Below are 16,122 nucleotides of genomic sequence, written 5' to 3' on the forward strand. Positions count from 1 at the left end.
TCCATGCCAGTGGGTGGGGTGGGGGATGGGGGAGCTGTTTGGCCATGCTAATGAGCTGCCACGTTTGAAATTGTGGTTGCTCCATAGCGTGTGGGCAGCCATGTTTTTCGCCTGCCCGCGGGCTTTCAAAATGCAGCCCATTAACTATTTCTCCCTTCACAGATGCTGCCAAACCTATTGAGTTATGAAAATTTTCTGTTTTAATTCCGTGAACTCGAGACCTGCATGCCGAAGAAGATACCATGCGTAATTCTATTAATTTTGACCTAAAGTCAGTTGAATTCTATTGGCTTTTTGAAATCATCCTGCTGAAAGTTTATCTACCTTTTCATATTTTTATCTATTGAAAGAAAGTTGATTTATGTGGGTACTTGCTTCCTATATAGATGGAAATAGGATATTGAACCTAAACAGAATTTTTTTTTTTCCTTCAGAAACAAACTATTAGGGAAACCCATTACTATGCAGAGATTTCAAAACTGGTTGTTGGTGCTTACATTGTCCCCTAGTCGGTGCCATCAGATAAAATAAATTAACTCTACTTGCACAATAACTACCTGTATGGGCCAGCTTGTGGAAGGTTCCTGTATAAGCTGTCTGTTTGGAGCCTTAAAGCATTATTGGCATTGCATGCTGTTCATTTTGACTTGAAAGTGTAAATACTTAGAGGTTTATCTCGAATATTCTTGTTCTTGTATTACTGTGACGTACATCCTGATTGCACGCCGGTTGACGAATAAAAGTATAGGTGCAGACTTTATTGAACTTCAGCCTTTATACAAGCTCTCTCCCAGCCTGACCATTTATTTTCTGAACTGTGTTGCCAGTTATGATATACAGTTGTACCTTTTTATAGTTGGATTTTAGCACCATTTTAATGGAACTCTTATATTGGATGCTTGCCTGCCTCAAAATGAAACTGGAGAAAGAAAACAATTTGAAAGTTGAAATTTTTTTCAAGGGGACTGTTAATAGGTGATTCACTTTTTTCCCCTATCCTGGGTAGAGTGAATTCCTGAATGTTCTCCGATGTTCACATCTGTATTCAATGAAATCGATACTAAAATGTTGTTAATTTACATCATTATTTGGTACTCTAATGTTCTCTAGTTTCTAGAGTCACCTTCATTCATTCTTTGAAGCATTCTCCACATACCAAGATTGCTGCTCTTGTCTCTCCAAGGAGTAATTGCACCCAGGTGTTGTGTTCTTTTTGTATTTTGCTCTTCTGATGAGAGAACCAACACGTGAGACTTGATGCAATGCTGGAGAAGACCAAATAAATGGATGCTGCTGAGTAGATTGAAAATCGCATGCATTGTTAAAGGGATGTTCAGATGTACTGTAGATTTTTAAAGCCACAAGTTTCCTGTTGAAGTGTTAAAACAGCTCTGTTAGAAAAGTTGTCAATTAAGATTTTTGATTAGAAATTAATCTATTCTATATTTTATTTCAGACCAGTTTTAAAGTTATTAATGATACTGATGCTGGATATGTCAAGGGGATTATGTACAAGCTTAGCAATCGACTGCTGCAGTTTGGTCAAAAGGCCATGAAGATCACGGTAAATATTTTGAAGAATACTTAACTCCATGTAATTGTTAATCTTTCCCAATCTCCACGTTTCCCTTTGCTGAAGTCAATAACTTATGCCAAGGTACAGTTCCATCGGCAATAGTATCTGGTTAAATGGTCATCTTCATGTGTGACCCTGGCCAGTATGTGTAGCTGGGCTAATTGATTGTATAGCCACATAAAGTGCTCAAACTTTTAGTGGGGTCATTGTATAGAGAGCAGAGATAGAGGAACCGAAGCCCTGTTTTTTATTTCTTTTAAAGTATGTTTTGCTTTTTCTTTCTGATGTTGGAGACACGAGCGCAAAATGCAGTGCCCCGACTCCACCTTGGCTCGGATTAGCAAAATTAGCACTAATAAGGGATGGAACCTATGGCCTTTTTCTGATTTGTGTAGCTTACCATCAAGCCATACAGTATGTTTGCTTACTGGGCTAATTTTAGGCATGTTTTCATTATGTTTTATCACTGTCCCTTCCAACAGATACAAATACATGTGAATAAAATCTTAATTTTGTTTCTTGTTTCTCTGCTCCTAGTCAATTCTCAGACATTAACATCAGTTATTGTTAAACCAGTTGCTAGTACAGATGCCATAGTGACCTGGATTGATTTGCCTTCAAAAATGTATGTTACAATAATTCCCACACTTCTTTATTTTTTCACCAGGCCAGTGTTCCCCAGCCAGGAAAATTGTTCATGTAATCATGTTACTGTTTTACATCTCTCTCTGTTACAAATGTCACTTACTGTAGGTATGTACATCTGATATTTGAATCAGTATTATTCATTCAGGGTTCTGCTGAAAAATTACTTGAAGAAACAAAAGCACGTATACCAGATGAAAATCTCAGACATGAAACTCGTATGGGAGCGACCTTAGGGAGTTACCCAGGTAATTTGGGTTTCAGATGTTAGACTTTGCTCAATCTGTATAGTACATATTGATTAGTTGAGGGTTTTTAATCACTCCTAGCTGCACTTTGTCATGTCCTAAGGATGTTACAGACCAGGGGTGTCCAACTTTTTCGAGTGAGGGGCCACATTACAATTTTTATCCTATTTGGGACGCCGGTGAGCAAACTTTGGAAAGATAAAGGCATTAGAAATTTATCTTGCTATTAAAACAACAGAAAATGTGCATTTTTGTGAACAAGCTTTAAATAAGACTAATTTATCACCTTTCTTGTCACTGTCGTTCCTGGCTACCCCCTCCACCTGACTTACGGTGGTGCAGTACTTGCACATGTGCAAATGCAGCCTCATGCGCTGAAACGTCACTGTCTGAGATGTTTTTTGGCAGCTACCAGTAGTAAAGATGGCACTGCTCAATTCATCACAGAAACAAATGTAACCCAGATCCCCACATTGGCTGTGATTGCCATCTCCATCCCACCCCCAACAGTGTCCCACTGCTTCCCGCTTGCAGTCTCCTCCTCCCCTGACTATCTTGTCACTCTCTCCCCCGCTTCACCCCCCCCCCCCCCCCCTGTGCGGGAAGAGAGGTGGCGATCGCAGGAGGATGCGGAGACCAAAAGCAAGAGGGAGCGGGAAGCAGATGCACAGCAGAGTGTGTAGAAGTGGCGAGGCAGGGAGTGAGTGACCCACAGATGGGTGGGGGGTTGAGGCAGTGGCCGATGGGGGAGCAAGCGGTGAGCAGACGTTGCAGTACGTGATGATGTTTCTCGCCCATGCGCAAATTAGTCCTAGTAAGCCGAGTGCTGACGTAGGCTGTGCATGCGCAGCACCATACTGACAGCAAGAGACCTTTCTGCGCATGTGTGAACATGGGAGCACTATGATGACGTTGGTGCTGGGCTGTGCTGTCAGTCGTCACTTTGTACACTTTAATAAGAGAGCTGTCAATCAAAGCCAAACTATGCCCCTTCTCCAGTGGCTGTTGACCAGTCCCAGTAATCCTGCTGTCAGAGTCCTGCCACAAGCAGCCTGCTGTCAGTCTCACAGATTGGTGGGCCAGATTCTGGCCAACCATGCCAACAATGTCACGTCAGTGTTACAGCAAGTGGCGAGCTGGCCTACAAGCAGTTTTTAGTGCTCCGGTGTCTCTTATCACAAACTCCCTTGCATGATTTGTTTTTCTTAAACTGAACAGAGACTAACCGTTTAGTTGAACCCCTTGAAATAGCTGCTGAAACAGTTTGTACACTTCCAAATATTTTATATTTGGAGTTACAACACTCCAAGCCGGCTTGAATATGTACATGTTCAAACTTGCACAAGTAAAATGTTTTAAAAGTTGATAACGTGAGAGAGCGTGCTAGATTAGCTGCTTTGGGTATACTTGTTATTCGAAAGCAGTTAATCCTAACATTCAAAGTCTCCTACATCAGTACTTCTTGGTTCTGTTATTGGTCTAGTTTTGTTTCAGGCCAGCTCTTTGCACTACATTTTTGAACTGGGAAGATATGTGAAACAGCAGTTTATATTTGTAGTTGGATAGTGAGATTCTTTCAAAGAATGAGGGACCCCATATGTGCATTAGGTAATCTAACATTACCTTACAATTGGCTCAGTTAGCTGTGATTTTGAGCTATTCCCATTTTTGGAGACACATTGTTAGTCCAACAGGAGAGATCTTTTCTCCTAACAGACATTTTAGTCTCGTCTTTTCCCCTAATGTGTATTTTGCTCTCATTCAGTCTCAAACTAATAGCTTGTCTGTTAAGACGCATGGTTTTGAAAAGTTTTGTGGTAATTGCAAGAAAACCTTTGTCATCTGTTTAACGTTGTAAGATAAAAATTGTGAAGATCCAAGTTTTGTGACATCCCTGATTGTAGGCACTGAACAGTTGGATGCAAAATAGTCTGAAATACAAATGCATCCTTAGGAAGGCTGCTTGACTTAGTTGGTAGTGGGATGTGCGCTTCGCTGGCTAGGTCAGCCTTTATTGCCCATCCTTAATTGCCCTTGAGAAGGCGCTGGTGAGCCACCTTCTTAAACCACTGCAGTGGGGTAGGTACACCCACAGTGCTGTTATTTGACCCAGTGACAGTGAAGGAACAATGATATAGTTCCAAGTCAGAATGGTGTGTGGGTTGGAGGGGAACTTGCAGGTGGTGTTCCCATGCACCTGCTGCCCTTGTCCTTCTAGGTGGTAGAAATCACAAGTTTGGAAGGTGTTGTCGAAGGAGTCTTGGTGCGTTGCTGCAGTGCATCTTGTAGATGGTACACACTGCTGCCACTGCATCAGTAGTGGAGTGAGTGAATGTTGAAGGTGGTGAGTAAGGTGTCAATCAAGCGGGCTGCTTTGTCCTGGATGCTGTCCAGCTTCTTGAGAGTTGTTGGAGCTACATCCATCCAGGCAAGTGGAGAATATTCCATCACATTCCTGACTTGTGCCTTGTAGATGGTGGACAGGCTTTGGAGAGTCAGGAAGTGAGTTACTTGCTGCAGGATTGCTAGCCTCTGACCTCCTCTTGTAGCCATGGTATTTATATGGCTGCTACTGTTCAGTTTCTGGCCAGTGGTAACCCCCAGAATGTTGATAGTGGGGGATTCAGCGATGGTAATGCCATTGAATGTAAAGGGTAGTTGGTTAGATTCTCTTTTGTTTGAGATAGTCATTGTGTGGTATGAATGTTACTTGCCACTTATCAGTCCAAGCCTGGATAATGTCCAGGTCTTGCTGCATATCTACACGGACTGCTTCAGTATCTTAGGAGTCATGAATGGTGCTGAACATTGTGCAATCATCAGCAAACATCCCCACTTCTGACCTTATGACTGAAGGAAAGTCATTGATGAAGCAGTTAAAGGTGGTTGGGCCTAGGATACTATTCTGAGGAACTCCTGCAGTGATGTCTTGCAGCTGAGATGATCTCTAACAACTATAACCATCTTCCTTTTGTGCTAGGTATGACTCCAACCAGCGGAGAGTTTTCCTCCTGATGCCCATTGACTCCAGTTTTGCTCTGGCTCCTTGATGCCATAGTTGGTCATATGCTGTCTTGATGTCAAGGGCAGTCATTCTCCCCTCACCTCTTGCGTTCAGCCCTTTTGTCCATGTTTGAACCAAGGCTGTAATGAGGTCAAGAGCTGAGTGGCCCTGGCAGAACCCAAACTGAGTGTCACTGAGCAGGTTATTGCTAAGCAAGTGTATTGTAGCTTCATCAGATTGACTCCTCATTTTGAGGTACGCCTGGTGCTGCTCCTGGCTATCGTATCATTCCCCCAATCATCAGTAGTACCATCAAATATCACTTAATAACCTGGTTCTGTCAAGACTATTTGGCTCTGTCTCATCATGAGCTTCATCTAGGCATAGATGCAAGAGCTGAATGACAGGAGAGTTGAGGTTATTTGCCCTAAATATTTAGTCGGTATTTGATTGAGTATGGCAGCAAGGAGGGCTAACAAAACTGAGGTTAATGGATGTTGAGGGGAAACCTCTCCATTGCTTTGTCAAACCTGACATAAAGGGACATAGTCATAATTGTTAGATGCCAGTCATCACAGCCCCAGAACTACCACCAGAGTGTCCTTGAGCCAATAATCCTTAGCTACAGCATCAGTGACCTTTCCTCTGTCATAAATTGCTTGCAAATAAGGGTGGCGCAGTGGTTAGCACCGCAGCCTCACAGCTCCAGCGACCCGGGTTCAATTCTGGGTACTGCCTGTGTGGAGTTTGCAAGTTCTCCCTGTGTCTGCGTGGGTCCGGTTTTCTCGCACAGCTAAAAGACTTGGAGGTTGATAGGTAAATTGGCAATTACAAATTGTCACTAGTATAGGTAGGTGGTAAGGAAATATAGGGACCGATGAGGATGTGATAGGAATATGGGATTAGTATAAATGGGTGGTTAATGGTCGGCACAGACTCGGTGGGCCGAAGGGCCTGTTTCAGTGCTGTATCTCTAAATCTAAAAATCTAAAATAAATCTAAAAAATGATTCCACTGTGTTCCGCTGCATTAAAAATTCCTCCCAAAAAAAGCAGCCTGCAGAGGAAATGGAAAGCATATAGACTTGGTCTGTCAAGTGCAGGTAACAGTTATGCCACATTAGTTCCAGATAATGACCATTTTTACCAAGAAAATTACCAATCACCTACCCTGACTTTCAACCTCTGCCTTTGACTTTCAATATCTCCTAATCCTCAACCATTGGCATCATTTGGATTACTATTCCCCAGAAGCTTAATTGGACCAACTGTTTTGTCACCAAGACTCCAAGAGTAGAGTAGGCTGGTTTCTGTGGTGAGTAGCTAACCTGGCCCCTCCAAAGTCTATCTTTCATCTACAAGGCTGAAATCAAGAATTTGATGCAACGCTCACCACTCACCTGGATGCAACCATAACACTGAAGTTCAACACCATCCAAGACCCAGCAGTTTGTTTGATTGATGCCTCTGCCTCTAGATTCCGTATCCACCTGCTCCATCACTAATGCACTGTAGGTGCAGTTTGTACCATCTGTAGGATGCACTGCACAACTGAACACAATTACTTTAATTAGTACCTCTTTCCTCTATAACTTTGACCACCAAAGAACCAGAGCAGAAATGTCATGGAGATGTGATTGCCTCCAAAGTACGCGCCATCCTGACTTGTTCCTTTGGAGTTGTTGGGTCAATATCTTGGAATACCCCATCTTCTACCACCATGGGAGTATCATCATCACAAGGACTTAAGCTGTTCAGAGAGCCCACTACCACCACCTCTGGGCAGCTAGGGATGGGCAATAAATGTGGCCTTGCCAGCATTGTCCACATCCCAAAAAACAGAAAAAAGTGGGTTCCATCACACATTTTCAGTGGAAGGATTCAGTTGGTTAGATCTTGGAAGCTTATACAGCAGCATTATATGCTGATAGAGCTCCCCTGTTTATTGAGAGCTATGTTATAGTGAAGGTTTTCATTAAAACATTTTCACTTTTAAATAGGTACAGAACAACAGTTTTATTTTAAGGTTGCACACTTCTCCCCCGAAGAATGGCAGAACGTGTTGTTTTATACTTACCTGAATTTTGCTTTCATTTTGTATAAACAAGTTATCGTACAGACGTAAATATAGTAAAAGGCCAACACATTGATATTTGGCCTGAAAATGTATACAGAAACGAGCTCTCATGTAATTTATTGCTTTTGAGTGAATGCATTTGTAATATGTTGCATTTTACAGAGATGTTGAATGCTTCCAGTTTGACCATTACTGGATTATTTTTATGTTGTGTATTCTAAATATTGTAGGTGGTCTTGGCAGGGATCAAAGTATGAGGCAGTCTGGTGAATATTCATCATATCCATCCTCTGGTACTCTAACCAGAAGCTCCTCATATCCTACAGCTCAACCTGCTGTGCGTAACATTGGGGGTGCGTCAATGTCATCGATACACAGTAACCTCCTGACCCCCTCACTACTGAATTCTATTCGTGGAATGGATGTGAATACAATTACTAATACTCTGACTAGGCTGGCTGCCAACAACCCTGCATTTGAAGGTAAACTACTTTTTAAACTGCATCAAGAAAAAATAGTGAATGAACTTGCATTTTTTATATTGTGTCCCAAAGTACGTCACAGCCAATTAAGTATTTACTATTTTTTTTATTTATGAAAATGCAGCACAAAGCAAGGTTCCTCAAACAGCAGTGAGATGAATGACCAATTAATTTGTTTTTTGGTATTATTGTTAGTTAAAGGATAATTGTTGGTCAGGACTCCGAATTACGATTTATATTACCTTCCAGATCTACAGCATTATTGAATATAGAAGCTTAATGTTAAATTGTTCAGCCTTCACGTGCCCATTGACCATCTCTGCTGTTCATCAGGAAAGGATCACAAGCAGCATCTTCCCTCAAAGATGCTAATATGATTAAAATACATCATTAAAATATTTTAATTTGTTTTGTAGCAGTTGATTGGCAGAAAACTATGTTCATCAATACCTTGCTGTCTTCTTTCTAGGTATAAGGATTTCAACCTTGGTTACTGTGCTGATGGAGGCTGGTGTGCTTAGTAAAAGACCAAATTAAGATATACTATTCAGCACCCTATCCAGCTGGTCACCTACAAGAAAACACCTATGAATCAATAAAAAATTCCTTTTTTAAACCTTGTTTATATGCTTAGATTAGGGAAAAAGCTTGTTTTGTGCATTCCAAGATGTTGAAATGTCAGTTAAGTATGTCTGTAGAACAAAATTAACTTCTGTGGGTGCGGTTGATTTACAGCTTTGATGTAGGTCTTTAAATTCTGGCCGCAACAAAGCTTTAACCTTCTGAATTTCAAAGTTAGCTGAAGTGTTCTGTTCGTTCGTTTGCTGAAATCATTAGAAATGTGAAGATCAAACATTTTGATAGTTAAAAGATGACTGGCATTGACCTGAAAGTAGTAGTCTCGAAGGCTGCCCCAACAACAATATGCACATCTAATGAGAGATCCCATTATTTATTTAACACAAACTCAAACCATTTTGATTCACAGCAGGGGATTGATGCTCAAGATAAGTAAAGTAAATCTTTTGACTACTGACTGACCTGTAGTTCCAAAAGGTACTTGTATTCTCTTAATACCTGTAATAATTTTCACATTGCCATCAGTATGTCCCTTAACACAGATGGAAGCCATCTGTTATGAGCTGATGCTTTGCTTTTGGAAGTTTTAATTCATTAATTTGAGGATTTCTTGTGAACATTACAAAACAAACTAAGGTTTTTTTTTACAGGAGCATGCTTACCTGTATCCCCAAATGTATGACTTTAGAAATCCTGCTTGCTTGATAATTTGTTAGTCATTAATGAACTGCAGTGAAGATAGATAGTAAAGGAATCATTTATTGCCTAAGACCTTTGTTACGCCACAGTTGTATGTAATTGAAAAAAGTGTAACCAGTGTTTGTTCATAGAGTTGATGCTTTAAAGACTCCACAAGCTTATTGGTGCAAAGTTGTATATGCTGAAGGATTAATCTTTACAAATACAAATATTTCCCCCTCCATCAGCTCATATTAACATTTTACTGAGCCATTGAGAAATGCAGTCAGTCATTGCCCATCATCTTGATCGTAGAACACAATTGCAATTTTGTGTTTGAAAACTCAATTTAATTTTCAGCAACACCTTCAAGAAATGGCATTAATGCCTTTTTTCAAACTCATCATTTGTCAAGAGTTGCTCTACTTTCATTTGAATGCCCTTCTGCCACATGTAATCATTATAGACAGTAATTTTCAGTACAAGCATATATTTTATTTGTTCTGATGAGAAATCTTTCACTTCTGTGTTTTGGGTAAAATAAATATTGTATGACTGTTTTCTTGTGAGACCTGATTTCCTTTTGAGCCATTTGTAAAATAAGAGTGTCTGGTTTCATCAGTCAGTGGTGCAAGTTATGTTTGGAGGTGTCCTGGGATGGTGTGTAAGGAGCTGTTTCCTTGGCATCCCATGCCAATATTTAAATGTGGAATCGTGGTAAAGTTGGGATGGTGGAAGAAGATTCTGGATAGCATTGCAGTAGATGTTCCCATCCCATTTTTGTTCATTTTCTGCTGCTTTCTTCGATTTCTCTGGCAGAGGGAAATGTAGCCTTATAAATGTCTGGCGAGGAAAGTGAATGTCAGATATGTGTAGTGTCACGACTGAGGCAGGAGCAATGCACTGTCAATTCAGTCCCATCGCTCCACAGGTCGCAGCATATTAAAGTTTTCCCACCCAACTGGAAAACAGCCAAACTAAACACTCTAGTAACCCCCCAGAATAAAACAGACCAAACCAGGTATCTTTAGACAACAACAAATAAACACTATTTAGATTTTAATAAATAGTTGATGTTTAAGATAAACCTATGTCTAAAGACCTTATAACTTCTTATTGTAACATAACCTCCCCCATTCACACACACACTCAAAAACAGCTAACCTTTTTTTTTAAATGTAAAAAATTAGCTGTTTCTTAAGAATAAATAAATAACTGTGTTGGTCTTTGTGAGTTACGTTTCTGATTGGTGAAGTATCCTAATGTTTCTTCTTTGGCCTCCTTATCTCGAGAGACAATGGGTAAGCGCCTGGAGGTGGTGAGTAATGTAAAAATAATCAAATTCCACTCTAAGTCTCCACACTGATTTGCTGAAACAGTCTCTTCTGCAGCAGGCATCAGACAGTTCTTTCAATGATGAGCATAGCAATAGGTCTACTTGAATTTAAAAAAAAATAGACAGTGTCTCAGTTGAAACTTCACTGCGAATTCCAGCAAACACAATCAGTCAAGAGAGAGTCAATCTTGAAGCAAAGACTCTTAGATTGGAAGTAAAGAAAAATAATTTTGCTACCTCCAGCAATATAAATGGTCTCTTCAAAGGGTTTTTTTCCTCCTTAGGCATCAAGGAAGGTACTGTGTACCACCACCCTCCAAAAACAGTGGCCACTCTGCACCATTGTTTGGGCGTGTGATGGATTAATAACACTCCAGTCACCCTGTGAATGGGGGGGGTGCCATAAACAATAGGCATGTAAAGTTTACCTGGCCCGTGGGGCAATCGATGTAGCTGGTAGAATCTTAATGTGCTCATGCTGCACCACGCTTCGCGAGAACTAAGACAGGCAATGCCATGCCACGTAGATGATCCATGAAAGTACCTGTCAGCAACAATGCCTACCCTGTTAGGAACCTTCAAAAAAGCGAAGAACACAGTTTTACTTGGCACTTCGGAGATGCGTATATCTCATCCTACATGATCTGATCCGCTTCTCCTGAGGATCCATATGCACTGCAGGCTGACCCAACAGGTAGGTGCAGACCACATAGAGGCCCCTGGACGTGGGCAGCAGTTCCCAAGGGGAGCTCGCCACTATAGAACGCTGCTCATCTACGGATCCCGCATGACATTCCAGCGCGTGTCAGAGCGCCAGTGTCAGAGGCAGATGGTGATACAGCTCTATGCCCTGCTCTATGATGACTTGCAGCCCATGGGATTCGGTGGACATCCTATGCCTGTGGCCCTCATAATGACAACGGATCTTAACTTTTATGCCTATGCATCATTCCAAGGGCCCACCGGAGATCTTGTACCAGAGGGCCAGTGAGTATCTCCGCTTCAAGACAGACCCTGACGGCCAGGCCCAGAGGGCCGTTGGTTTTGGCACCATCGCTGGTAATCAAAGGTGCAAGGGGTCATAGACTGCACCCATGTGGCCATCAGGACTCCAGCCAGGCTACCAGCATTAAGGGATCCCCTCAATCTAGGTACAGCTGGTATTTGATCACTGGACACGCTTCATGCAAATCTGTGCCTGCTTCTCAGGCAGCTGCCATGACTCCTTCATCTCGCGCCAGTCCCAGCTAACGCTGCTGTTCACTGAACTGTCTCAGATTGAGGGGTGGCTTCTTGGAGATGAGGGATACCCCTTGCAGACATGGTTCCTGACGCCAGTGAGTGACCCCACCACTGTTGCAGAGGGGCGATACAACGCCAGACACAGAACTACAGGAGCCACCATTGAGCAGGCGATTTGGCATGCTGAAAATGCACTCAACGCCTGGATGCATTGGGTGGTGCCCTGTACCAAGAGCCGCAAAGGCTTTCTTTGCTGCTCGCTATGCTCTGCACAACTATGTACCCAATAGGGGGCAGGCCTGGCATGATGAGACGTCAGCAGGATTCCTCCTTGGACTAGGAGTACACTGAGGACTTACAACAGGAAAGGTGCATGGGAGGGCACCCAGGCTCTGCTTGCAGGGCAAGCAGCAGGCTGGGGATGTACAGCAGTGGCTTTTCAAAGGCTCTCTGCTCCATAGGAACAGACATGAGCCCTGCAAGCCACACACTGCACCCTCACTCACCTGCTGTGCAGCAGTCCGCATCTGCAACATCTTTGTCTAAACCGTTAGAGGCAGCGGCAGACTGAGACATTGTCCACGTCACTGCATCTGCGGAGACGCACATGAGTAATGGTGGCATAGCAATGACATTGCATACATTGGCATTCCTGAAAGGTCAATGATGAAAAGGGATGAGACATTAGCAGTAAATGCTGGCACACATCATTCTCACAGAAAAAACGACACGCGTCAGTGAAGAACATTTAGTGAAATACGTATATATGTTGCAGTGACACGTGCATTCCCATTTGTGTCAGTGTGTTTTCTTTTAAATGCTTGTGAGTGCCCCTTCTCGGTGCAACCTCAGTGCTAGCAGACTGACAGGAGGAAGGCTGCTGATCTCATTGCCTTTTGGCTGTGGATGACTTCGGCGGTCGTCCTCTGCGCACACGAGGCTTGGAGAGGCCCCAGCTGGCTAGGGGAGTCCTGCGCCTTCACAGAACTCTCCTCAGCTGTTGTGACTGCTGGAGCTTGGCTCACAGGTGGAGGGGTAGGCATTCACATTGGGATCACCTTGAGGAGGGGGGGGGCCCAGATGTGTCAGGATGGTTCACCTCCTACATCGCAGGGTTCCTTGGAACCCCTCCACTCTCCCAGGAAGGATCAGGGGCAGTCTCCATGCCCCTGGTCACTCTCTTGCCTAGCCACTACTGAATGGATGTCACGGCTGTGGCGAGGAATTGCAAGTCAGCGCGTATTAATTCTGGCTCACCAAGAGGGCTACAGCCGCCTCAGTGGATGACACCAGGCTCTCATGCCAGGGACATGGCAGCTGTCTTGGCGTGGATGGACTCCCCACTGTCTACTCAAGGCTGCGCACAGTCTGTAGCATCTCCACCATATGTTGCCAGGACTTCTGCATCAGCTCCAGCATGCCCTGTACTGTTAACAGCAGAAGTTCAGCAGTAGCCTGGGGCTCGGCATAGGCCTAGACACCCACAGCCCTCTGACTGTCAGTGGCCTCGGCTGTGTCATCCTGTCAGCTGCTTGGGTGAGTGTGCAGTGATCTCACCAGCTTGTGACCCAGACTCTAAGGCCGAACAGAAACCCACCGAGGTGGCTGTATCTGCGCTGGTGGAAGGTGCGTTAGTGTCTGGGGAAGCTGGGCCCTCAGAGGTGACTGTTCCTCTGAGGTGTGTGAAGGGTCCTGCACAGCTGGAGTTGGTGCCAGCGTCCAGCTGGAAAACGCTATAAAGCATAGCCACCCGACCAGACCCCGTGACGTGTCGGGTTCGGGGCAGGTCGGATCTCTCTTCCAGGTCCAGCATTCGGGCTTGGCTTGGGTCGGGTCGGGCTGGACGTGGACAGTGCTGTCTCGCTCTGGGAAGTGATCTTCAAATGAACATTCAAGATGTCAAGGCGGCAAACGTGCAGTCCAGACTCCGCACTCTGCAGTAAAGCCTGGCTCCCGACCAAACCTGACTACGTGTGGGATTCGGGTCGGGTTAGGCATTCAAAAAAATTGAAGGACTCCAGCCCGGGTTGGCTGTTATCGGGTCTGGTCGGGCCTTAATTTTATACCCGAGGCAGGGTTTAAGACACAATAGGAAGAGCACACTGTCAGTCCTGATGTAGCACATTTCATAATTACAACAGCATTGCATCAGAGAATTGCAATTCCACATTTATCAGTGTTCATATTTATCAGAAGTATGTTCACCATGGACCCCAATGTCTACTTTAACGAGTGAGCAGGTCAACTCGGTGGCTGCTATCTCGAGGGCCTCTTCCTCAGCATCTGTCAGCCATCTGACGTCAGCAGCACATACACCGGTACAGGTGACCTCCCTGGCATTGTGGACTCTCTTCGCCTAGAGGAGCAAGGAGGCAGCTAATACGGATGGCATTTCATCAGAATGACATGTCATAATAGGATTGGTGGGCACAAAGGTGGAGATACCTGGTGCGCACTACTGAGTGAGCCAGGCGTGCAGGTGCCATTCTCTGAACAGCCGACAAGGGTAAGTTCTATCATACATTTCTCCATTCATGTCACGCCTTTCCTCCCTGCCCAACCTCCCTTACATAGGCATAGCAGTGGCACACCCAGTTTGAGTGGAGCCCTGATGTAAAGCTGCACTTACTTTTACAGTTCACAGCAGGTCATTCATCCTTTCCCAACAGAGTGTCCAGTCATGCCAGATGGCCCCACGGCTAGCGACCTCCTCTACCACCTGAAGCCAGGCTGCCTTGGTCTGGCAGGAGGGCCCCTTCTTACCATTGCTGGGGAAGAGGACCTCCTGCCTTGTCCGCACAGCCTGGAGGCATCATTGAAACATGGGGCCGCCCTGGCATGCCCCTCTGTCTCCATGCAAGTAAGTTTTCCTTTTCCTCTGATTAATCTGAATCTGCAGTTCAACTGATGTTTAATTCATGGTCTCTGTAGGTACAGGGATAGCTGATGTGCTGGCTGCCCTTTAAATAGGGCCCCAGCACATGGCTGTCAGCTGCGCCGTCTGTGCCATCTCCCCCCATGTAATGGGGAGGGGGGTGGCGGTGAAGAGAAGGGCGGCACGGTGCATCGCTGTCATGTTAATGAGCCCCCACACTAAATATCACAGGGGCTCTGTGACTGCAGCTCAACGCGAGCGGGCCGCCCAGATGGGAGTGTGCCGCTGCAATTTGCAGCACGCTCAGAAAATGCAGCCCCTAGTAAATTAGGCAATACTCTCCTGTATAGGTTCTTCATTCTGCACCCTGCTGCCTAATTGTCACTATAAGCTGCCCACGGTGGAAGTAGTCTACTCCTGGCCCAGAGCTTGCTCGTGATTGAGTTCTTGGTGGATAAGGGTTCATTTCATTACTTGAATTTTTTTCCCCTCTATTATAATGGAAATATGCAGAGTGCAGACCCTTGTAATAACATCCCCCCCACCTCCCTTCCAATATGCAGTGCAGACCCCTGTAATAACATCCATCCCCCCACCTCCCTTCCAATATACAGTGCAGACCCCTGTAATAACATCCCCCACCTCCCTTCCAATATACAGTGCAGACCCCTGTAATAACATCCCCCCACCTCCCAATATGCAGAGTGGAGATCCCTGTAATAACATGCCCACTTTCACCTCCCTCCCAATGTGCAGAGTTCTATCTCCAATAACACCATCCACCTCCCTTCCATTATGTAGAGTGCAGACCCCGCTGTACAGAGACTTACCTGCACTGTCTCAGATTGCTGCCTCTTCTGGCCCACTGGCTCCTCATTCGTAACTGGGACGACACGTGGCAGCCACCCGTTCAGCAAAAAATGTGGAACTGAGGATCGGCGAGCAGCGGAATGCATAATCAAGCAAGCAAGTATCGGTTACCATATGTAAAGTAGGGTGCTGTCACCAAGCAGCGGATGGGCCGCACCAAGGTTCTGCCGCCGCTGGTTAAATGGAGCGGGCCATTCCTGGCATTGGGGGTCGTGACAGGCCTCTCCCACTGGAATTTTCCAGGACCCCTCACCCCTCCCCCTGCCATGACCTCCAACCCCAGAAGCCTCATAAAATTGAGCCCTAGGTGTGTAGAACAGATACAAAATTATATGGTGTCTTAATGTGACAATGGGAAGAGTCATTGTATAAATTATATGACCTCAATCCTTTTAGGCATCACAGAAAAGGAAGGTTGCAGGAAAAGTTGTCGGGAGAGCGATCACCTCGAAAAAGGAGTAAATCGAAGGGAAAGGGCCAAATTTGATACAGCTGTAATAAGGTGGATTAA

General features: G+C 44.5%; 1 protein-coding gene across 2 annotated transcripts in view; it reads left to right on the forward strand.

Moving 5' to 3' along the window:
• The window catches only part of LOC137346645 (uncharacterized), a 102,255-nt gene extending 92,408 nt beyond the window's left edge, over window positions 1-9,847 (forward strand). For both annotated transcript variants that reach the window (XM_068010288.1, XM_068010278.1), the window contains exons 21-24: window positions 1,457-1,564; window positions 2,370-2,469; window positions 7,780-8,031; window positions 8,501-9,847. In XM_068010288.1, the coding sequence (XP_067866389.1) occupies window positions 1,457-1,564; window positions 2,370-2,469; window positions 7,780-8,031; window positions 8,501-8,568 (528 nt within the window). In that variant the 3' untranslated portion in view covers window positions 8,569-9,847. The remainder of the gene's footprint in view (window positions 1-1,456; window positions 1,565-2,369; window positions 2,470-7,779; window positions 8,032-8,500) is intronic.
• The last annotated feature ends 6,275 nt before the right edge of the window (window positions 9,848-16,122 follow it).

Source organism: Heterodontus francisci, chromosome 2 (genome assembly GCF_036365525.1).
Source record: "Heterodontus francisci isolate sHetFra1 chromosome 2, sHetFra1.hap1, whole genome shotgun sequence".
NCBI classification, from domain to species: Eukaryota; Metazoa; Chordata; class Chondrichthyes; order Heterodontiformes; family Heterodontidae; genus Heterodontus; species Heterodontus francisci.